The sequence below is a fragment of the Lagenorhynchus albirostris genome, chromosome 2 (genome assembly GCF_949774975.1).
Source record: "Lagenorhynchus albirostris chromosome 2, mLagAlb1.1, whole genome shotgun sequence".
NCBI classification, from domain to species: domain Eukaryota; kingdom Metazoa; phylum Chordata; class Mammalia; order Artiodactyla; family Delphinidae; genus Lagenorhynchus; species Lagenorhynchus albirostris.
The window spans coordinates 55,758,877-55,783,640 of NC_083096.1; the positions used below are offsets into that span (position 1 = coordinate 55,758,877).

Genomic DNA, 24,764 nt, shown 5'->3' on the forward strand with positions numbered 1-24,764 from the left:
AAGGAGACCAAATAGAGCTTTTGCCTTCTCCCACAAAAGGACTGCCAATTGCTTCATTTGCAAATATTTTTTCCCATTCTGAGGGTTGTCTTTTTGTCTTGTTTACGTTTTCCTTTGCTATGCAAAAGCTTTTAAGTTTCATTAGGTCCCATTTGTTTATTTTTGTTTTTATTTCCATTTCTCTAGGAGGTGGGTCAACAAGGATCTTGCTGTGATTTATGTCATAGAGTGTTCTGCCTATGTTTTCCTCTAAGAGTTTTATAGTGTCTGGCCTTACATTTAGGTCTTTAATCCATTTGGAGTTTATTTTTGTGTATGGTGTTAGGGAGTGTTCTAATTTCATTCTTTTACATGTAGCTGTCCAGTTTTCCCAGCACCAAGAGGGAGGAGATATGGGGATATATGTATATGTATAGCTGATTCACTTTGTTATAAAGCAGAAACTAACACACCATTGTAAAGCAATTATACTCCAATAAAGATGTTAAAAAAAAGGGGGGGGGAAGGACTGCCAATTCTAGGAAAGAATCAGTCTTTCTAAAACCAAAAGGGTATAAAATCTGCCAATCAGTTTAGCAGATTTTGTATTCATTAAGTGCTTATGAAAAACATAACTTCAAGATAAAGTCTATTAATGGCATATTTTACCATCAACTCTCTCAAACCTTAACAAAATCTTATTTCGTTCTACCAGCCATGTACTTCAGGGGAAGCTGACCATGTCCCCAGCTTTAAGGATGAATCCCAAATTCTCTCGCAATTTTAGGTCAGGATGAAGCTGATAGTGAAGAGGCTACACTGGAGACGCAGAGAGAACTTGGGTCGAAGGAGGTACTATCAGGCTATGCATCGACCAGTCCTGGAGCTCATACTACCTATGGCCTTCTCGTTATGTAAACAAAAGATGTCCATATCGATTAAGCCAGTTTGAGTCAAGAAACTTTGTTACTTTCAGCCCCAAACTTTCTGATACCAAAAACACAGTAGTTAAAATGTGAAACAGGGCTTCCCTGGTGGCGCAGTGGTTGAGAGTCTGCCTGCCGATGCAGGAGATGCGGGTTCGTGCCCTGGTCCGGGAAGATCCCACATGCCGCGGAGCGGCTAGGCCCGTGAGCCATGGCTGCTGAGCCTGCGTGTCCGGAGCCTGTGCTCCGCAACAGGAGAGGCCACAGCAGTGAGAGGCCCGCGTACCACACACACACACACAAATGTGAAACAGTAAAATTAGCCACATGTTCTAAATTTACTAAACAACACTAATACAAAAAAATTGCCCTTGCTTTGACTGGCCAACTATTCCTGTATATAGAGGTTCTTGCTCCATTATTATCAGATTTTCTAAATATGGTACTGATAGATTTAGAATTATGGTTTGAATTTGTGCCTTTTCTTTCAAATGAAGTAAAAATGTTGTTAGAAGACTAGATACTCTTTCTTCATGGCTGATTGCCCAATTCCTGTTAGGCTGTTACATTAAGTCTTAAAATACTGTTTCTCTAACACCAGCTATGCGGGGGTGCTTGGTAAAAGTGCAGATTCTTAAGGGGGGCTAGAGAATCAATATCTCTGGGGGTGTAGTTACAGAGTCTGCATTTAGCAAGCAGGTTATTTTAACACAAATTAAAGTTTGACTAATAACTGGCTAATAAATTTGACTAATAAATAAAATTTCTTTATTAGCGGAAACTGTTGGTTTTTACAAAGAGACTATGTTGACCTAAGTTGAAAGGAAATAACAACATGGAGAAAGTAATGATTCAAAATGTAGCTATAAAGGAAAGAAAAAAAGTAAGAGCAAAGTCTTGTCAAACATACAAAATGAAATAAAACAAGAAGGATTCACATTTACCAAAATGTCAATAAATCTAAAAAAATCAGACATTATGTATGAAATCATTTTAAGAAACTGTAGGGACTTCCCTACAGTTGGTCCAGTGGTAAAGAATCTGCCTTCCAATGCAGGGGACCCAGGTTCGATCCCTGGTCGGGGAAAAAGATTCCACATGCCGCAGCGCAACTAAGCCCGCGCGCCACAACTACTGAGCTCTCACGCCTCAACAAGAGAGGCTCGGGGCTGCAACCTACAGACCCCACATGCCCTGGAGCACGCACACCACAAGTAGAGAGAAAACCTGCGTGCCACAACTAGAGAGAAGCCGGCGTGCCATAACGAAGACCCAACATAGCCAAAAAAACCCCCAAAAAACAAAAAACTAATTACTACATTTGAATTTGTACATATAATTGGAAGGAAAAAGCTGCTATTAAAATTTTTTCAATTATTCTTTCACATTCTGTGGGAAAGGGCAATGTTTATTTCAGAGACAGATGGTGCTTTTAAGAAAACATCTATTTGGGCCTTTTAATTATAAAACACAAGGTGAGGGCCCCTTGGGATGATAAAGACCATTAGATGTACTTCGTCTGCAGTATTTTTGGGTTTGTTTTGAAATTTAAATTGAATTTGAATATCATTAGGAGGGCTTGGAATCTTAGTTCACCACAGACCCCACCACTCTCTCTTATGTGAAACTATGCCATGCACTTATATGAACCACCTATAAGATATACGAGGATTTTGTTTTTTTTTTTTTTTTTTTGCAGTACGCGGGCCTCTCACTGTTGTGGCCTCTCCCGCTGCGGAGCACAGGCTCCGGACGCGCAGGCTCAGCGGCCATGGCTCACGGGCCCAGCCGCTCCGCGGCATGTGGGATCTTCCCGGACCCGGGCACGAACCTGTGTCCCCTGCATCGGCAGGCGGACTCTCAACCACTGCGCCACCAGGGAAGCCCGAGGATTTTGTTTTTTAACCTCAGTTCTAGAGGCAGCAAGATTGTAACAAAGAGAACTAAACTACTCAGTATAATAAAGTAACAGTAATTTCAAAGGGAGAAAGTTTTAGGGCGAGAAAGAGAATTAGAAAGGAAAAGAAACAGAGACTGATTAAAACTGGTTGTGGCAGGTTGTGATTTAAGGAGAGAAACAGCCAGTGAGAAAATAATGAATGGCCAAACCTTTATGGTCTCCTTCATTATCCCTAAACTTTCAGTAAAATCCTGAGGTATTCAATGGCAGTGGTCAATGAAGGTGAAGAGAGAGAGAGTATGCAGTATTTCTAGAAAGAAGCTTGGCTGTGAAAAGAGACATAAACTACTATGTCTGTTTAAAGAGAGTAATAACTGGAAAATGATTATATATTGATGCAAAGAACCAGAAGGAGGGAGAAGTTTTAAAATATATGTAAAGAGGGAGAGAATAAATGATGGAGCAAAATTCTTGAAAAGTGGGGGTATTTAGAAACAAAATACAGAAGAATGGATCTTAGACAAAAGGGAGAGGGCCTCACCATAAGAGGTCAGAGTAAGGGCGTGGGAGGAAACATAGTGTGGAAACAGACACATTTATTTTTGGGTAAGGAGGTGTCAGGAGCTTGAGGAAGTTCATACCTGATGGCCTCTTTTTTCTGTGAAGCTGGGATTTGGGGGAGCAGGTCACTTGCTGCCACTGAAAGGAGTGTTAAAAGGATTATGAGAAGAATGGGTAAGGATGTGAAATAGCTACTGTGGGGAATGAGTAAGCATTGATTAGGGACTCATAGAAATACTGTTGGATGACACTGTTGGCCCAAATGATATTAAAGACTGAATACAGTAGCATGAATTCCCTGTGGCTGGTTTTATCCAGCAGTAATCAACAGCCCAAATTACAGAATATAAATGCCTGCCTTAATCTAGAATGGGTAAATGCCACGGACAAACTCGGGAGTTCAGTGAGTGGTGGCTAGAAAATGGTTAAAGTGGTTGCAGGAGTAAACTGTAAAAACACAAGAGACAAAAGTGTGTTGATTATGATTAGGTCAAAGAACAGCTGGAATGGGCATTCAAGAGGTTATGGTCAGAAAACAAGTTATCAGGACTTAAAACAATTTCAGAGAGAGATTTTCTGAGTGAGAGTAGGAATGAATTTTTGAAGTGAGTGAAGGTAAAAGTCCCAAGAATTTAGGAGGTCAAGGAAATGCAGGCTAGATAAATGCATGGGTCATTCCCATGAATACTGATATCTCGAATGATAGAAGAATCAAGTCATGTGCATGTAGGAAACATAAACCAAAGAACAAATAAAATATCTTAAATATTCATGTTTGCTAAAGGAATGCTACAACTTTAGTACCTCCCTAAGTACATTTAATAACAGCATTTCCACATACCCCAAATATTTGAGTCAACTTAAATTTCACAGCTATCATGGCACTCGTTCCTCAGATCTACTTCAAAAGTAATAGTCTTAATTGAGGAAAGAGTCATGTTCTATAAGTGGCTATGATAATTTGAAATCAAACACAATAAAAAGTTTAGAAAAACATAGCCTTCTAAAGCATTTATAATCAAGTTTTATCTCTTAGTCCAAAGACCTGCAGAATCTTTCCTTAGCTTGGAATTGTGCTCCTTATCTACCAAATGAGCATCTCTCCCTTTATACTTCAAACATTTGTTTTAATTTGGAAATTAACAGCCTGCTCTTAAAAGATTCAGCTGAGTTGACCCTCATTTAATGTCCTAAGCACACACGAATAGGGAGAGCTAGAGATTTGAGCATACAAATCCTTAAAACAGAAATAACATCTCAAAGTGCCAGTGAGGCTTATTAGAAGAGCATCCACTAGGCAGTACATTCCCTACCACACCAGAAAGCCAGGCAGTTAATTCCTTAATCTGAAAGTAGGTCATGAATTCTTCAGCCTTAAGGCATCACTGTTTATTGGACAAAATGAGGGTCAGCATTGGGTGCCTTGGCCCAGCAATTAAGGTAAGATGGAGAAAGGGCAATTGGCCATGCAAACAAGCTGGTCTCCCTTTATGTCAGGAAAGCAAGTCTTCCTAGGATACCTCTCAGCAACTTCCACTGACATTTCATTGGCAGCACTGTGTTACACAGCCAACCTCAAATGCAAAGAATATTAAACATATCAAGTATAATATTTTTTTCTTGTGTCTATATAGTAGAAGGAGGAAAGAAAGGAGAGGTGTTGAGTAAGCCAACTTGGCATGGCACACCAAGAAAGAGCCAAATCAAGCAGGTGTATCTTATATTATTATTTTTTTAAATTAATTAATTTATATTTTGGCTGAGTTGGGTCTTCATTGCTGCACATGGGCTTTCTCTAGTTGCGGTGTGTGGGCTTCCCATTGCGGTGGCTTCTCTTGTTGCAGAGCACGGGCTCTAGGCACACAGGCTTCAGTAGTTGCAGCATGTGGGCTCAGTAGTTGTGGCACACAGGCTTAGCTGCTCCGCGGCATGTAAGATCTTCCCAGACCAGGAATCGAACCCGTGTCCCCTGCATTGGCACGTGGATTCTTAACCACTGCGCCACTAGGGAAGTCTCCTTATACTACTATTTTAAAGCATACATTTTAGACTAAGTAAAATAAACTGGAAATTCTAAAGACAAGAGATCTGAATGGGATTTGTCTTTTGATGTTGAACTCAAGGAGCTCATCTGTGATCTTCACCATGAGTGAACGTTATCAATAAAATCTCTAGATACAATTAAATAAAACAAAACCCAAAGAACCTAAAGCTTCTTACCCATTTATGAATCTTCAATGGGTTTTCATCTTAGGCCCCACCTTAAACACCCCTGGTACTCCCTAGGATTTTGCTTTTGGCATCTTCCTTTTCTGTTCTACCCTCATTCACACCTACAACTTCAAGAATCTTCTGCATACTGGTGACTCACAATTTTTTTTTTCTCTCCAGCCCAAACCATTCTTCTACCCCAGATCCATAGTCCAATTACATGATGGCTATCTCTACCTGGCTGTTTCCTAGACAATAATCTTAAATAATACAAAAGAGAATCTATTCTTGGCTTAGTAAAACCTGTTCCTCTTCCTGTATTTTTTTGTTTTTTTTTTTTGCGGTACGTGGGCCTCTCACTGTTGTGGCCTCTCCTGTTGTGGAACACAGGCTCCGGAAGCGCAGGCTCAGTGGCCATGGCCTACGGGCCCAGCCGCTCCGCAGCATGTGGGATCCTCCATGACTGGGGCATGAACCCGCGTCCCCTGCATCGGCAGGCGGACCCTCAATCACTGCACCACCAGGGAAGCCCCTCTTCCTGTATTTTTGATCTCATTATGGCAGCACCTAGTTTCCCAAGCTAAGATCTTTGGAGTCATTTATGTCGTTACCTTTTCCTCACTCTATATTCACCAAATCCTTTTGATTTTACTATTAAACTCTTAATTCCATCCTCTTCTCTCAATCCCCACTGCCATTGATCTACTTCAGGGCCTCATCAGCTTTCATCTAAACTACTACAACTCCTTTAAATTAGTATTTTTGCCATTATTTTTTCCCTCTTTCTGGTCTACATCCTATCTTCTTAAATATCAGCCCCAAAACCAAATCTGATTTGTATAACGACATCCATTGGCTCTTAAATACCTAAAGGGTAAAGTTGAACTCTTTCCCATGGTTATAGCCTCATTTTCCATGATTTTCCCCCCTTGTTTCCCCTTCTTCCTCCCTCATATACTCTACACTCCAGATATACTTACCATTCCATACATGTTATACACTTCCAGGTCTTGGTGTCTTTTTGTGTTTTCATTTTTGTTTTTGGCACAGCTGTTCCTTCTGTTTATGGTGTCTTTATTATCTCCCTTCTTTAATTCTTATCCTTTAAAGCACATTCTTTAAAGCAAATTCTTATCCTTTCTAAAAGATCCAGCTCAAATATCACCACCTCTGTGAAGATGAGCTTTCCTCATCTCCACAGAGCACAGGTTTACATCTCTACTAAAATGCTGTTCATGGGACTTCCCTGGTGGCGCAGTGGTTAAGAACCCGCCTGCCAATGTAGAGGACACGGTTTCAATCTCCTGGTCTGGGAAGATCCCACATGCTGCGGAGCAACTAAGCCCGTGTGCCACACTAGTGAGCCTGTGCTCTACAGCCCGCAAGCCACAACTACTGAGCCCGTGCACCACAACTACTGCAGCCCACTCGCCTACAGCCTGTGCTCCGCAACAAGAGAAGCCACCGCAATGAGAAGCCCACGCACCACAATGAAGAGTAGCCCCCGCTTGCCGCAACTAGAGAAAGCCCATGTGCAGCAACAAAGACCCAACGCAGCCAAAAAAAATAAAGTCCTGTTCATGTCGTATTATGGTACCTGTTTACATGTCTTTCCATCACTTCATCTGTATACGTACAGTATACAGGCATAGAACAAGTACTATATAAATGTTTGGTGAGTGAATAAACCAATTCCTAATAAAATCAGGCTCAGTTTCCTATTTGTATATTTAAGAAAAGATGGAAGAATTACATTGCAAAATGTTTTAGTATCTCTAAATTAAATCAATGATTAAAAAATAGTATCTTGGGAGACGGGCACACTGTTGGTGAGACTTCAGACTGGTATAATCTCTAAGGAGAGGAATATGTTAATATTAACCAAAATCTTGAAATGCACATACTCTTTGGGCAATTTTACATCTAAGAATTTATCCTATACTTACACAACTGGGCAAAAACCACATACAAGGATATGGGCAAAAACCACATACAAGGATATTCACTGCAGAATTGGTTGTAACAGCAAACCGTTTGAAATATACGCCTCTCAAAGGGACTGGTTAACTACGGTACTTACAGATAATAAAATACTATGTAACTATTAAAAAGAATAAGGTGGGTCTATGTATTTGTCATATCTACAAGATAATGTGTGAAGTGAAAAAAGAAAGATACAGAAGACTGCGCATGATGTGTAAACATTAGTGTTTTTTAAAAAGGGGAGATATTCTATATATGCTTGTATATGCATTACAATACTGAAAAATGCAAAAGAAACTGCTTTCAAGTGGTTCCTCTGGAGAGGAAAATTGGGAGCTAGGGTCAGCATTGGGAGACTTACTTTTCATTGAATATCTTAGCTTTTAAATTTTGTAGCATTTACCCATAATAGGTAGTTAAATAAATGAATGCAATGAAGCTTTACTAATAAAATGCCAATCAGTTTCATAAAGCTTTATGATTAAGCATTGGAATACCCTAACAGCAATTTTCAATCTTTTCTTGTTCATAGTCTTTCCCCCCATGGGAAAAGTCTGTAGATACGGTTCAGCTGTTCAGTCATTCAAACGATTATTCAGTGATCATTAGGTGCCAGGGATACAAAGATACAGAAGACATATGACACTCAAAGAGCTCATACTCTAGTAGTGAGAACAAACATGTATTCAAATAATCTCAATATAAACAGTTATTTCTCATTCAAAGCTTCTCCAATAGCTGGTAGGTATAAACCCAACATTACTTTCCAGAGACAGCTTTCTGGGTTGCAGCAGCAAGAATGACAGCCCAATAAGGAAAGGGTGTGACCAAGACTTAACATAGGTAGCAGGTAAAAGTAAAACCAGAGAGCAGTGGTAGGCCAGGCTCTGGCCAAGTGATGGTGATGAAAAAAGAACTGTAACTTAACAATTAATGGCATCAGAATTCTCCAATATGTTTAAACAACTGGCAATATTATATTAAAAAAAGCAAGAAAAAAAAAGGGTAGGTATGAGTGATTAAGCAAATATTTTATACAGAAATTACTGATAAACCAAAAACATTCTCATGCTGTGCCTTCTCATTTTGAAAAATAAGCTCATATTAAACAATTACATAAGATATATTTATGGCAGCTGAGGATGAGAAGCAATCAGTGGTTCTTGCAATCATGTTAGAAGTTGAAGTGATGAAGCATTTAATATATGTGTTGTTAATTTCTTCACGTACTTTCAGTCAAATATTATTCCTACTTTAGAGTCAGACACAAATAAGATAATGGTATTTGTTATATCCATAACATCTTTTCATCTGGCGATCTCAAAGCACTTGCAAGCATTCATTAATTCCCAATATCCTGGTCAGATACATTACAGAAGTAAACTGGGGCACAAAGAAGGTGAACAGGTCAAGGGCAATCAAAAAAATCAATAACTGATTTGGAAAAAACATTTATATTCTGGTTCTTCCTCCTGGTTCTAAGTCATACCCCATCACAAAATGCTTCTTCTCTTAAAAGGGTCTACCAGAGCTATTTATCTTTGATGTTAAACAAAAATGATTAAATACAGTTCAATAAATGTAAAATGAGTTTTACAAATGAAGAAATAGAAGTGGGCTGATTTTCAATAAGGATTTGAGTCCTATTTGTTGGAACAGATTGAGAAAAAGCATTACCAAATTTCTAAATTCTAGGGTTAGGAGAATTGTCTATGTTTTCCCACACACTGTTCTATTTTTCTATAGACTAAGTTATGTCCAATATCTTTTTTAGTCCTCGACCAAACTTCCCTGCAATGCAGCTATTTTAATTAATAGAACAAATGTATTAACGAACATCAATGAAATAACCAAAACCATAATTAGACATTCAGTACAGCGTATTATAAGCAATCATTAGTCTTATGTGGAAACAGAACCCTCTACATTCTATGGTTGAAGACTATAATAAACCCATACAGTATCACAGTACACTTAGTGATTACCACAAAAAATTACCATGCAAAAAGGAAAACTGAAGTGTTAACTACATAAAACTCACAGCACTCTTTAGCAATTTAAGTTTTATATCTTACTCTATTTAAAAAGCTATTAATTCCTGATACTACTTTTGATTTATTTTAGAACAAGAACCATTAGTTACAAGCAGAATTTGGTAAGATTTGAAAACGTTTAAAAAAATTTTTTAAATGAAGCCCTGGATTATTATGTGAATTGCATTTAGTGAAACCGAAGGTTTTCTTCCTAAATGCCTACCTGCGCATTGGCTTTCCTTCCATGCAACATGAAAAGTACCCTTCACCACACTCTAAAGCCGAACCTAAGACAATAGAAAAGCAGTACTTAAAAACTATTTCTGATCTTTCCGATAACAATCTCTATACAATAATTTCGTTCAGTGATAAAGAACTTTATATCCTATTATACGACAGGCCTTTTGCAGATGCACAATCATAACCCTTACCTAGTACCTTTAAGATGACCATCTTTACTCTGAATGCTAAAAAGATTCTATGTGAATGTGAGGGTAAGTGCGCTAAATAGTCCCGACTGCTAGGTTAGTCTTGTCTCTCTTCAAAAAGTGCTTTGGAGACATTTAACTTTGACCTATCAAGTATATCTACAGAGTATTCACCAGATACCCATAGCAGTACTAACATGATAGATCGGATAGGGAACACGCTGGTTTAACAACGGATCTGAAAGCTGTTGAGTTGTCCCGAAGGGACAGGAGTAGGAGTAGTCACTTGCCTTTAAGTACAAACAACTCCACTTTCGATAGCCCGGGCAGATAGAACAGGGTAGAGAAACTATGGCTCCAAACTAACATCCTCTTTACAAGCCCTTCCCTCAATTCCCGAAACAATGTCCACCACCCACTTGGCAAGATTTCGCTAGGTCCCGAGGGTTAAGTGGGACTCACGATATCCACTTCCTTCCCCACAAATTCCAACCCCTGTCTAGGGAAGTTGTCCAGGGTGCGGAACCCCACGCCCTCAGGCAGAACGGCCCAGCGGCTCCCCTGGCTCCGGGGTAGGGCTGTCAGCCAGCTCGAGCGCAGTCTGGTGCCCCGCAAGGCCCAGCCCCAGTCCCCCAACAGTCCCTTCCTGGTGCCGACTGACAGGCGGCGGGAGACGCACGGCCCCTACCCAATGGGCAGCTCGGCAACTTGGGACCACAGATTTGCAAAGCGAGTCCTGGGTGCTGTCCACTGTCCCCTGCTCTAAGGCTGCTAACCTACCGGCTCCGACACTTTCTTCTCTGCAGTAGGCTCCTCTGCCTCCTCCGCCCGCCGCCTCGTCTCTGGCCTCTTCTCTGCCTCGGGTAGCGCAAGGAGGATGCCGCTCCTCGAGCTTATTTCCCCCACACCCCCCGCCCCACTTCAGCAGCAGGAAGTAGTCCTGTTTCTAAATCGTTCCCTCTGGAACCCACGTACTCTGCCAAGAGGTTCCGGCGCAGATAAGGAAGTAGATGCGCCCTTTGTTGGGGGCTTAGGTCCCTTCAAAGACTGCCAGTCCTCGTTACCAGTTCCTTGTATCCCCACCGTGACCACTGTGCTAGTTCACCGCTGAACTGGCAATATTTAAATACTGAAGGCTTCTTTCTTCTCCCCATCAGAAGCCAATAGAAAGATGGGAGGAGTCACGGAAAGCCAGGAATTTTGATTTATTTGTAGCTGGTGCGTTTCCTGTTGGCGCAATCTTTTTCCTTATTGTGGATTGAATGATTGACACATGCGTACATGCAGTCGATATATATCTATTAGGCCCCATATATCTATTAGGCTCCAGATTTCCCAGTTTAGCTTTCAAGACACCAGGGTTTTACTCAGGATTTTAAGGCTATGTCAGCTTCCCTTTTACTTAGTATTCTACAAGAGACACTTCACCAAACACTTCTCTGAACTCACTTTAGTATTACTGAGAAAAAAAAAAATCTTTGTCAGTTTGTCCTTTGCCTGATTTTCCCAAGCACACAGCCACCTAATTTTCACTATATGTTTAGAAAACAAACAAGTGATAGGGTGGGGGATACAATTTCAGTAATATCAGTGAAAGACTGTTGCTGGTTTCCTGATAACTATTATAGGCTGAGCATGAACGTAACCAGATTTTCTTTAGCTGTTCTTCACATGGAATCTACACAGATTTTTGCAGTTGTGTCTGAAAGGGAAAGAATGCATTTTGTTAATTTGCTTGTAGTAGGAAATGCATGGTCTTTAGATCCAGACACCGATAGTTTCAAATCCTAGTCCTGTGATTCACCAGATTTGTGACCTTGGTCAAATTTCTTAATCTCTTAGGCATTAGTTTCTTTTGTATAAAAGGGAAATAATACTCTTTTTATACAATTGTTGAGAGAAGTCAATTATAATGAAGATCGTGTGTGTCTGGCACTTAGTAGGCACTCAACAAATGTCAGTTTTCTCTCCTCTTTCTTTAAATGGACTCAACTGAGCACTTATTGCATGCCAAGTACCATGCTAGGCTTTGGAAATACAGTCGTGAACAAGATAGACACCATCCTGAAGCTCTAATGATCATTTATGTGGTTATGATGGTTGACTTTCGAACAACTTTTTCATTATGAGTAATTGGTCTAAACCATCTCCATGCAAATAACCAATACCGACTAATGAGAAATCAGAGGAAATCTAATGGGGACTGTGGGGTAGGATTTCCTAGCATTTTTAGAAGAGACGCAGGAAGAAATAGCATCTTTTCCCTTTGGCCATTGTTGTGCCCGGATGAGACACCTGGAAGACCACAACTGTTTTGCAACTATGAGGGAAGGCAGAGGAGAATGAAGCTAGACAATAAGGATGGTAGAAAAGAGAGACTGAAAGAATTGGGGTTCTTGAATGTAGTTTTTAAACTACTCATTCTCCCTTGCCCGGACACTTCCCTATTGCTGGACTTGTAGTTATGTGAGATAATAAATTTCCAATAAGCGAGTTGGGGGTTTCTATTAATTGCAGCCAAAAGCATACTAGTTTGTGTAAAAGGATATAGACAAAATAAACAAGTAAACAAATAAGTAAAATAATTTCAGTCAGTGGCAAATGCTATCTAGGAAGGAGCTAAACAGGTGATGTTATGGAGAGTGACTATTTAGGGAAACGAGAGGCTGCTTTAACTAGCATGATCAGGTAAGTGCTCTCTGAAAAGGTGGGTTGAGATCTGAAAGGTGAGGGAGAAGCAATCCAGGTGGAAAGCTGGGAGAAGAGTGTTTCAAGCAGAGTGAATAGCAAAAGGAAATGACCTGAGACATAAATAAGCTCATCCTGTTCAAGGAACTTAAAAAAAGCCACTGTGACTAGAAATAATATTAGATATGAGGTAAGAAAGATAGGCGAGAACAAGATCATATATTGTCTTGTAGGACATTGTAAGAAGTTCAGATTTTATTTTAAATTCTATGGAAGATATTTGGAGATATTTCAGCTCAGTTTAGGTTTAACAGTTGATCCTAAATTCAAAACCTTGAAAATTAGAGGAGGAAAATGTGGAAGTTCCATATTAACTATAGGGACAGTCACATGTGAGAAAGAATACAGATCAATATTTCCAGAACTGTTCTTGCTATGGCTGATGGAAAATAAAGGCAGATTTTATTTGATTAAATTGGGGACTTTAAAAAAGAAATTTTTCCTTGGTAGAATTCAATCATACAATTAATTAATGGCTATAATCTAAAATAACTGCCATCCATAGCTAATCATTAGTCCCAGAGTGTGTTAATGACTTATAAAGGAACCAAATGTAGGCACTAAGATAGCTCTCAGTCTTTACTTTCTCATTTGGGAATTTAAGGTTGACTTCAGGTGCAAAATAATGAGACTAAGCCAGAAAGCAGTGAGTTTTGAGTTGGGGATAGGAAATCCTAGGGAGTTTTAGGATATCAGGAGGGGTATGTGGTTGGTTTTATGTAGATTTAATTTAAATCTATGATTTAAAATCCATGAACTTGGATATCTTGTGTAAGCAACCCAACTTGTGCTTATATAAACTCCTCTGTAAAATGGAAAATAATTTTACAATATTCATAGTACTATAGGAACTATTAGATAATAATCACCACAAATTCTACAAAAAATAGCCTTAAAAACAAAACACTAGGAGAGAGAGATTATCCCCACTCTATAGATGAGGACGTTGAGGTACATATGTGTTAAGTGACTGACTTAAGATTCTGCAGCTAGTTAGCATTAAACTAGTAAGTGATAAAGTATAGAGTTAAATAAAATCAATCTAATGTCACTCCCCCTCATCTTATAATTTAAAAATTTGTCATATGAATTGTAGGAAACTCTTCTGCACAAAATGAAAAGGCAACCTACTAAATGGGAGAAAATATTTGCAACACATATATCTGATAAGGGGTTAATATCCAAAATATATAAAAAACTCATACAACTTACTGGCAAAAAACAAACAAACAAAAATCAATCTAATTTAAAAATGGGCAGATGACCTGGATACACATTTTTCCAAAGAAGACATACAGATGGCCAATGGGCACATGAAAAGTTGCTCAGCATCACTAATCATCAGGGAAATGCAAATCAAGACCATAATGAGATATCATCTCACATCTTTTAGAATGGCTATTCTCAAAAAGACAAGAAATAAGTGTTGGTGAAGATGTGAAGAAAAGGGAATTTTGTGTACTGTTGGGGGGAATGTAAACTAGTGCAACCACTATGGAAAACAGTATGGAGGTTCCTAAAAAAATTAAAAATAGAACTACCATATGATACAGAAATTCTACTTCTGAGTATTTATCTGAAGAAAATGAAAACACTAACTCAAAAAGATATATATACCCCCAAGTTAATTGGACCATTATTTACAATAGCCAAAATATGGAAACAACCTAAGTGTCCATCAGTGGATGAATGGATAAAGAAAATGTTATATATATAATGGAATATTATTCAGCCATAAAAAATAATGACATTTTATCCATTTGTGACAACATGGATGGACCTTGAGGGTATTATGCTAAGTGAAATAAGTCAGACAGAGAAAAATACCATATGATTTCATTTATACAAGCAAACAAAAAACAAGCTCATAGATACAGAGAACAGACTGATGGTTGCGAAGGCAGGAGGTGTGTGAAATGGGTGAAGTAGGTCAAAAGGTACAAGCTTCCATTATAAAATAAGTATGTCATGGGGATGTAATGTACAACATGGTGACTGTAGTTTATAATGCTGTATTGCATATTTGAAAGTTGCTAAGAGAGTAGATCTTAAAAGTTCACATCTCAAGAAAAAATATTTTGTAACTATGTATAGTGATAAATATTAATTAGACTTACTATGGCGATCATTTTGTAATAAATACAAATATCAAATAGTTATTCTGTAGACCTGAAATGAATATAATGTTATATGTCAATTATACCTCAATTTAAAAAACCCCACAAAAATAACTTTTAGAAACTAAGGAGAGAAAACTTTAAATGTCTTTAAAATATATATAATATATATATATGAATTGTAGGCAGATTGTTACTGTTTAAATGGCAAATATGTTAATGTTTGAACCTCCTTTAAATGACTTGCTTCAATCATGCTCTTTGAAAACTATAATCATATTCCATCCTTGCTTAAAATATAATATAGACTCTCAGTTATCCACAGGATAAAATTTAGACTCATGATTAAATTAAAGCCTATCAAAATCTATAAGACTAGTCAGCACCTAATTCAGAGGTTCTAAATCTGAGTGCTGTGTATGCCTTCAGTATACTGTGAACCCTCTGCATTTATTTTTTTTCTTTTTTAAAAATTTTTAATGGAGTATAGTTCTTTACAATGTTGTGTTAGTTTCTACTGTACAGCAAAATGAATCAGCTATACGTATACATATATCCCCTCTTTTTTGGATTTCCTTCCCATTTAGGTCACCAGAGAGAACTGAGTAGAGTGAAGGCACGTGATGTGATTGCCTCCAGAGTCCCATTGCTTTCATTAAGGAGAAAGTGACCAACTTAGTTTAGAATTTCAAATCTGTTCCCTGCCTCCTACTAACCCTCCAGTCATATGATGAATAAGTCATTAGCTAAGGAAAAACAAAGTTATTTCACAAAATGGGTTTATTTTGTGGTAGAGGAGCAATCTAACATTTAAGCAACACTAACCACTTACAAATAGGTACCATTTAAACTAATTTTAATGGCTTATAAGGTAACCAGAAACTAAGGTCCATAAAAATGGAGGCAGACTTTAGAGCTATTCCCAGATGTGAAGAAATAGAAGATTTAAAAAAAGTAGAACTCTAAGCATGCTGTGAGCATATTTCTGAGGAAAAACATAGTAAATCCCCTTAGATGAGTTTTAGTCAGATACCAGTTTCTCAAGACTGCAGATAAAGAGTAAGGGTGAGAAATTCTTTGCCAAGGACAGCTACAAATCTGAGTTTTTCATGACATCATGATACATCTGATTATAGCCCTGGGTTAGAGCCCCAGGGATTTGTATAATCCTGAGTAGCTGATCGTAATCTGAGACATTAAATTTAGAGAATTTACTTACTTGGATATGTCAGATTCCCTCAAGGCTCAAGGAGGAGCCACCCATGCAGACTTTTCTATACATAAAAGTGAAGGAGAATTCCTAAAAGAACTGGGCTAATTCTGTTTGTTTGTTTGTTTTTCATAATGCACTGTGGGCCATCCTGTTAGTCAGAGTAAAGCAGGTATGGAATCATAACCCTACCAACATAGGATGTGTGAAAAATTTTCTCCTATACATTGCAGTTTGACGGAGCCCATTTAAATGCAAATCCTAAGGCAAAGGCCTCATGCACAATTCAGATCTCCATGTTGAATAGAGAGTTCACATGAGAATCTGTACATATTTATATGTATTTAAATATGTGTGTGTGTGTGTATATACAGACACACACATATATATACATGAAAAATAAACCATACCATTGTAAAAACTATGAAAAAACTTCATCAATAAAGAAAAAAATCACAATAATCACTGAAGAATCTACGTAGGAAATACACCTAATAAGTGTTTAGAGTGTGCTCAAACTTCTGCCAGGTGGAACCCTTTCAATGCTATCAAAAAATATATATTTTAAACACCAGAATATACATGCCCCAAATAATACCTAGTCAAGGTCATGTCTTATCCTGGTCCAAGAAGAAAGTTAATGATGATGTGCTGTCTCGACTTATGAAGAATAAATGTCATGATACATGTGAAGTACTTAGGAAGTACCTGGAACATCATAGATGTTCAACAAATGCAATTACCTAGATTTTTTTCTTTTTTTTTTTTTTGCAATACGCGGGCCTCTCACTGTTGTGGCCTCTCCCATTGCGGAGCACAGGCTCCGGACGCGCAGGCTCAGCGGCCATGGCTCACGGGCCCAGCCGCTCTGCGGCATGTGGGATCTTCCCGAACCGGGGCACGAACCCGTGTCCCCTGAATCGGCAGGTGGACTCTCAACCACTGCGCCACCAGGGAAGCCCCAATTACCTAGATTTTTAAATGAAAAATTTAAGGGAAAGCTCAGTGACTCACAGAAGAGGATGAAATGACTATGAAATAATTAAGATATAAAAATGTTTCTTAAAAAAAAGAAAGATGGAGTAACAGGGACTGAATTTCCCCTCCCACCAAGAACAACTAAAAACTGGAGAAAATATATGAAATAATAGTTTCAGGCAGCACAGAATATGAACACTGAGAGTGGACACAAGCAAAGTGAAGCTTATGATTGTCCCAGATTCTTTCTTGGAGATTTGGCCACAGATCAGGAAAGGAGAATCCAGGCAGAGCCTGACAATCTCCTTCAATTGATGAGACAAATTTAGGAGTCTGGGCAGACTAAGGCAACCCAAGCTTTCAGGGCAGAGTACCAAAGAGGAAAGAGCTACATGGAGAGTTCCAGACAGCTTCAGAGTATTTATCTTGAATCTTTGTTTTCCCAACTTTATTGAGATGTAATTGACATATAACATTATGTAAGTTTTAAGGTGGGACCCCCTTGAATCTTTTTTTTTTTTAAGATTTTTTTGATGTGGACCATTTTAAAGTCTTTATTGAATTTGTTACAATATTGCTTCTGTTTTATGTTTTGATTTTTTTAGCCACGAGGCATGTGGGATCTTAGCTCCTGACCAGGGATTGAACCCACACCCCCTGCATTGGAAGGTGCAGTCTTAACCACTGGGCTGCCAGGGATGTTCCCCCTCTTGAATCTTAATCTGAGTACCGATCAATATGTACAAGTGAAGACACTACCTGAGGCCTGGGAAAACACTAGGATTAGAAGGAACAATCTGTGGAATGTACATAGGGGTGGGATTATTCTCACCAGTCAGAGTGAAAAATTCCATAATTCACAGGACATGGGGTAAAATTCTTAGAAGAGTGTAGCCTCAGTAGTGGGACAAAATTATCCCTAGATTAAAGATTGCTCTGATATTTTGTAACAAAACTTGAGCATAAGTCTTGAGAGAACAAATTGTTTTCAAATAGTTTAACTGCATTCAAGAACAGAGTTTAGGAATATTTATAAAAATACCAAAATAAGCAACACTGAACAAAGTAAAAGTCACAATATTTGGTATCAAATAAAAAATTACAAGGCATTCAAAGAAGCAGGAAAATATGACTCATAATGAAGAGAAAAGTTAGTCAGTGGAAACAGACACAGAAATGGCACAAGTGATAAAATTAGTAGACAAAGATAATAAAAGAGTTATTAAAACTATATTCCATACTTTCAAGGAGGTAGAGGAAAGATTGAACATATTAAGAAGATACACAGAAGATATTAGAGAAAGACTCCAGCTTCTAGATATGGAAGCAAAAATGTGTGAGATGAAAGATTCACTGGATCAGATTAAAAACAAATTAGACAATGCAGGAGCAAAGATTAGTAAACTTGAAGACATAGCAATAGAAACTATCAAAAATGTAACAGAGAAAGAGACTGAACAAAATGAACAAAGCATCATTGAGCTGGGGAACAACTTCAAGTGGCCTAATATATGTGTAATTGGAGTTCCTGAAGAAGAGACAGGGGTGGGATAGCATAAAAAATATTTTAAGAGATATTGGTTGAGAAGTTTCAAAATTTCATGAAAACTATAATTCCACAGATGCAGGAAGCACAAGACATATGAAGCAAACTACATCAATGAATACCTTAATCAAATCAATTAAAACCAGCAATAAAGAGGAAATCTTAAAAGTAGAAAAAAGACACATTATATGCAAAGGAACAAAAAAGAATGACAATAGACATTTTAATAGAAAACAGTGCAAATCAGAAGACTGGTGCAGTATTTTTAAAGCATTGAAAGAAAAAACCTGTCAACTTAGAATTCTGTACCCAGCAAAAATGTCTTTCAAGAAACAAAGGCAAAATCAAGATTTTTTTTGACACATAAAAAAGCTGAAAGAACTCATCACTAGCAGATTTGCAGTACAAGAAATGTTAAAGGAAATCTTTCATGCAGAAGGAAAATGATATGCAGTAGAAATCTGGACCTACATAAAGGAACAAAAACTACCAGAAATGGTAAATATGTGGGTAAATGTGAAAGAATATTTTCTTATATTTAATCTCTTTAAAAGATTAATGACTGTTTATAGCAAAAATAATAATAATGTATAGTTTGGTTTATGATATATGTAGAAGTGAAATGAATGACAACCATAACATAAAGGCGAGGAGGGGGGAAATGGAAGTATATCGTTGTAAGGCTCTTATATATTTACATACATGAAAGCCTTATAATTTATTTCACAGTAGACTTTAGTAGTTAAAGATGTATACTATAAACCCTAAAGCATCCACAAAATACTCCAACAAAACAAAGAGCTACAGCTAATAAGCCCACAAAGGAGACAAAATGGAATAATAAAATATATCAAATTTATCTAAAAGAAGGTTAAAAAAAGGAAAAAGGGAATGAAGAGTGAATGGCACAATTACAAAACAAATAGCAAGATGGTGAACTTAAAAGCCTACCATATCAGTAATTTCACAGTAAATATAAATTGACTAAACACTCCAATTAAAAGGTAGAGATGATCAGATTGGATAAGAAAAAGCAAGACAACTATATATTGTCTGTAAGAAATTCACTTTAAATTAAAATGTATAAAGCATATTATAATAAACATGTTATATCCACTGCTTAGTTTAAGAAATAAAATGTCACAAATATAACTGAAGCCCCTTATATAAGCTTCTTGATTCTTTATCCTCCTTTCATCACAAGGTAAACATCATTCCAAAGTTAAAGTTATTGCTTTAACATTACTATGCATTTTCTTTGTATTTATTTTTACTACATATTTATATGTAGTGTGTATGTGTGTGCATATGTTTTTAAGATTTATATAAATGATACCAAAGTGTATGTATTCTCCTGCAACTTGCTTTTATCCCTCAACATTATATGTTAAGATTTATCCCTATTGATCAATGAAGGTTCCATTGTAGCGGTTTATAAATGTGATGCTGGACCAACAGCATCAGCATCACTCAGCCGTGGAAATTCTTAAGCCCCACCACTGACCTCCTGAATCAGAAACTCTGGAGGTGAGGGCTGGTAATCTGTGTTTTAATAAGACCTCCAGGTGATTACAATGTATGTTAAAGTTTGAGAACCACTACTCTAATTTATTTATTTTCACTGCTGTATAGTATTCTATTGTGTGAATATATCACAGATTTTAAAAAAAACTATTATCCTACAGATGGATATTTTGGCTATTTCCAGTTTTCCCTATTATAACTCTACAGTGTAAATTCTTGTATATGTCTCTTGTGTACACCTGTAAGAGTTTCTTTGGGATATGAAGTAGGAATAAAACTGTTAGGTTGTATGCAATGCATTTCTTCAACTTTACACTAGCCAAATTGCTCTGCAATGTGGTTATATGACAACAACAGCAAGTACTACTACCACTGCTACTACTGCTGCTGCTGTTCCTGGCAAATACTTACATAGCATACACTGCATGCCAGACATTTTTCTAACTGTTTTTCTTAGATTAACTCATCAATACTCACACTAGTCCTCTTGAGGTAGAGACTATTATTACTGTCATTTCAATCATACAGGTGGCACCAAGACATTAACTAACTTGCCCAAAGTCAAGTTAAGCCAAAGAGGCAGAGCCAGGACTTGAAACCATGCAAAATGGCTCTAGAGTCTATGCTTTCAGCCATAGTGCTATGCTGCCTCTCCCACTAGCAGTGTCTGAGGGTTCTTGTTGGTCTATATTATCATTAGGCTTGGTGTTTCCCAACTTTAAATTTGTTTTGCCAATATGATATGTATAAAATGGTAATTCACTATAGTTTAGATGTACATTTCTCTGATTACTTAGTGCAGTCAAGGCGTCTTTTCATGTGTAGCCCATATTCAGATTTCTCTTCTATAAATTGTCTGTTGTGAAAAATGTCTTCAAAGTGACCCTTAGCTTCTTCTACAGCGTGAGGAAATTATAATGAGGAGGGTATAAAAATGTTAAGGACTGCTGCTAAACAATGACTGAGTTTTTAAATACTTGGCCAGGATAAGAGTAGTCTCTCCTATTTTTATAAAGCTATGATTCATTCTCCACCCCACTGCAATCTGATTTGTGCTTCTACTAACTTTTTCTTTTTAAAGTGGAGCATTAAACGCAAACCAACCCTTTCTATTTATGTCAAAGTCTAAAAACATCCATTTAGAAATATGAATACAGTAAACCTGACATTTGCAACAACCAAAGGATTTTTGTCACCCCTAGTAAGACTACGCCCTTGGGAAACCTGCATTTCTAGTTGAAAATATCCCTGAAATAGATTTTACCTGGATTGGGTGTGAGGCAGTAATAACAGTCAAACAAGTTATCAGGGGCTGCTGAGGTTACCTTATAATATTTCAATTAGAAATTACACCTTTGTTTTTTAGAATAGAGGTTATCAGGTGCTGGAAGGAGGGTGCTGGGAAGTTATTGTTTAATAGGTGTAGAGTTTCTATTTGGGATGATAAGTTCTGGAGGTGAACAGTGGTGATGGTTGTACAACACTGTAACTTACTTAATGCCACTGAATTGTACACTTAAAAATGGTTAAGATGGTAAATTCTATGTATATTTTACCACAAAAAAGTCAATAAATAGAAAAAAAGAAATTATATCTTTTTTGCTGTGTATAAAATATTATGCTTGGACTCAAGGTTTAGCAGTAAATAAGACTCCCAAGGTTCCTTGTTTTATGGAATTTCATTCTTGAGGAGACAGGGGTTCTAAAATGAAACCATGAATTACACAACTAATTGTTTAATCACTATTGGGATAATTGTCTGAAAGAGACCTCTAGCATGCTAAAGAAGATATATAGTAGGGAGCCCAGATCTGGTCTGGAGGATCAGGGGCAGTGAGATGGACAGTCTCTAAGATGGCTCCTGTCTTGGTTCAGGCTGCCATGACAAAATACCACAGACTGGGTGGCTTAAACAACAGTCTGGAAGCTGGGAAGTCCAAGATCAAGGTGCCAGCTGATTTGGTTTCTGGGTCCCACATCCTTATAGGCCTTATCTTCAAATGAGACTTAGAGCTTCAACATGTGAATTGGGAGGTCGTGGGGCACAAATTAGTCCATAATAGCCCCCAGTGTTCTCTGCCTCATGGTATTCATGCCCCCGTGCAATTTCCTTCTTTGACTGTGAGCTGTATCTAGTAACTTACAAATAGAATATACTAAAAGTGATGGAATGTTACTTCCAGGATTAGTTTACAAAAGGACTGTGGCTTCTGTTGTGGATGTCTTCTCTCACTTGCTTGTTTTGACGGAAGTCAACTGCCATATTGTGAGATGCCCTATGGAGAGATCCTCATGGTAATGAAGAGAGAGAGACCTCTGGCCAACATTCAGTGAGGAACTGAAGCCCTCAATCCAATAGCCCACGAGGAACTGAATCCTGCCATCAGCAACGTGAGTGAGGTTGGAAGCAAATCTTTTCCCAGTTGAGATTTCAGACTTTGTCGATAGCCTGACTGCAACTTCATGAGACACCTTGAGGCAGAAGCATCCAGCTAAACCATGCCTGGATTCCTGATACACAAAAATTGTGAGATAATAAATGTTTGTGTTTTTAGTTACTAAATTTTGGGTAACTTGTTATGCAGCAATAGGTAAGTAGCACAAAAGATTTCCTTGAGGGAGTGACTCTTACGTAGGAATATGAAGGATGATGGGAGTTACTAGGTGACAGAGTTTGAAGGAACGGAGGAGTGTTCTAGACAAAGACACAAAAGCCAGAGAGGCAAGGACATCTTGGCAAGAGTTCACTGGAGAGAGCAGGGTGAGACAAAGCTGGTGAAATGGGAAAGTGCTTTGGAAAGTTCAGGAATATAACAGGAGGAATGAGCACAAATCAGACAATGAAAGAGCATTTCCTAGTTGCCTAGATGCATCCATAGAATTATAGGGTGGAGAGCACCATGATGAGAGCCAGGAGACCTGAGTCCTAGTGCTAACTCTGTGACCTCAATCAATCACTTGGTCATTCTGGTCCTCAGTTTTCTCATGTGTAAAATGGAATCTGAATTCTTTACAACTCTCATTCAAGAGTCATTATAGTTATATGAAACTATATGAGGAGAGCCATAAGACACTCCTGAAAGAAACAAAAGTAGGCTTGAGCAAAGAGAAAGACATCCTATGTTACTGGAGAAGAAGACTCAGTTTCATAGAGATGACAGTGCTCCATAGATTAATTTATAAATTTAATGCAATCCAAGTAAATCAATATCAGAGTTTTGACACAGCTAGATAAGTTGATTATAAAGTTCATATGAAAGAATAGACAAATGCGAATATCCAGAAATAGCCTAAAAGTAGAAAGAGCAAAGGGGAGGGCTAACCCTAACATATTATTACAACATGTTCTGAACCTCTATAATTAAAACTGTGATTTTGGTGTATGAACAGACAGATGAATAAAGCAAGGTAGAAAATCCAGAAATAGACCTCGGAACACATGGACATTTAGCATGTGATAAAGGTGATATCTCAAATCAGTGGGGAATATATGGACTGTTGCATAAATTATACTATACTATGGAAAAAGATAAAATTGAATGCATTCCATATGAGGAGTTGAACCCCAGTGCAGTCTCAACAAAGGCCTCTGAAGACACTATGGGAAGCTCAGAAGCAGGGATGGCCCCTCAGAGTTTTCACAAGTTGGAATAAAGGAGCTGGGTCTTTCTATCCCACAACAACCAAATGTATCAGAAGTTTAAATGCAAATAATGAAAGTATAAAAATAGTACAGGAAAATGCAGATGAATTTTTTTATTAAGTGTGGAGGAAAACTTCCCTGTGATTCAAAATCTAGAGGCAAAAAGATAAATTTGACTGCATAAAAATTTCCATGGAAAAAATATTACAAATGAAGTAAGAAAATGACAATTAGGAAAAACATATTTGCAATATAGGATTCATAATGTATTACATCCCTGGCTCTAAAAAATGGAGAAAAACAACAAATGGAGAATAACAACACTTGGGCAATATATGGACAGGCAGTTCACAGAAATAGAAATGGCCCTTAAACACTAGAAATTATATTCAGTCTTATAAGACTGAATATAATAAGATAAATAATAAGATAATAATAATAATCTTAAGATAAATGCAAATTATAGCTGTACTAAGACATCAGGTAGGCAAAAATCCAGAATTGGACAACATGTTTGTTGGCATGACTGTGGGGAAAAAGGCATTCTCATTCATGGCTAGTGTGTGTGTAAAATGATTGAACTTCTATGGAGAGGCATTTGGCAAGATTTAGCAAAATTATATTTGCATTTACCTCTGACCCAGCAAACTCACTATCCCAGCAAACTCACTAAAGAAACACTTGCAAAAATTAAAAAAATTATGCACCAGGCTATTAACTGCAGGATTCTTTGTGGGAGCAAAAGAATTGAAACAACTCCAAGGCTTCTCAATAGGGGACTGATTGAATAAGCAATGGGATATCCACATAATGAGGATTATGCTGCTAAAAAAAAGAAGTGAGGACAATCTCTGTATACTTACGCAGCATGATCTTCAGGGTATATTGTTAAGTAACAAAACCTAAGTGAACAGTGTTTACAATATGCTAAGTTTGATTTAAAAAGGGGTAGAAGTATGTGCAAGTGTATATATGTG

The 24,764-nt window shown here is 37.7% G+C and overlaps 1 protein-coding gene across 5 annotated transcripts in view; it reads right to left on the reverse strand.

Moving 5' to 3' along the window:
• KLHL20 (kelch like family member 20) overlaps positions 1–10,924 on the reverse strand; it is a 78,657-nt gene extending 67,733 nt beyond the window's left edge. The window contains exons 1-3 of one of the 5 annotated variants that reach the window (XM_060133085.1): positions 10,802–10,886; positions 9,817–9,880; positions 3,447–3,504 (exon numbers count right to left, since the gene is read on the reverse strand). Coding sequence is in view for 3 of the 5 variants with exons in the window: in XM_060133053.1 (XP_059989036.1) it covers positions 9,817–9,839 (23 nt within the window). In the remaining 2 variants the exon portion in view is untranslated. The other 4 variants (XM_060133053.1, XM_060133067.1, XM_060133061.1 and 1 more) reach the window with 4 other exon arrangements.
• Between the last annotated feature and the right edge of the window lie 13,840 nt (positions 10,925–24,764).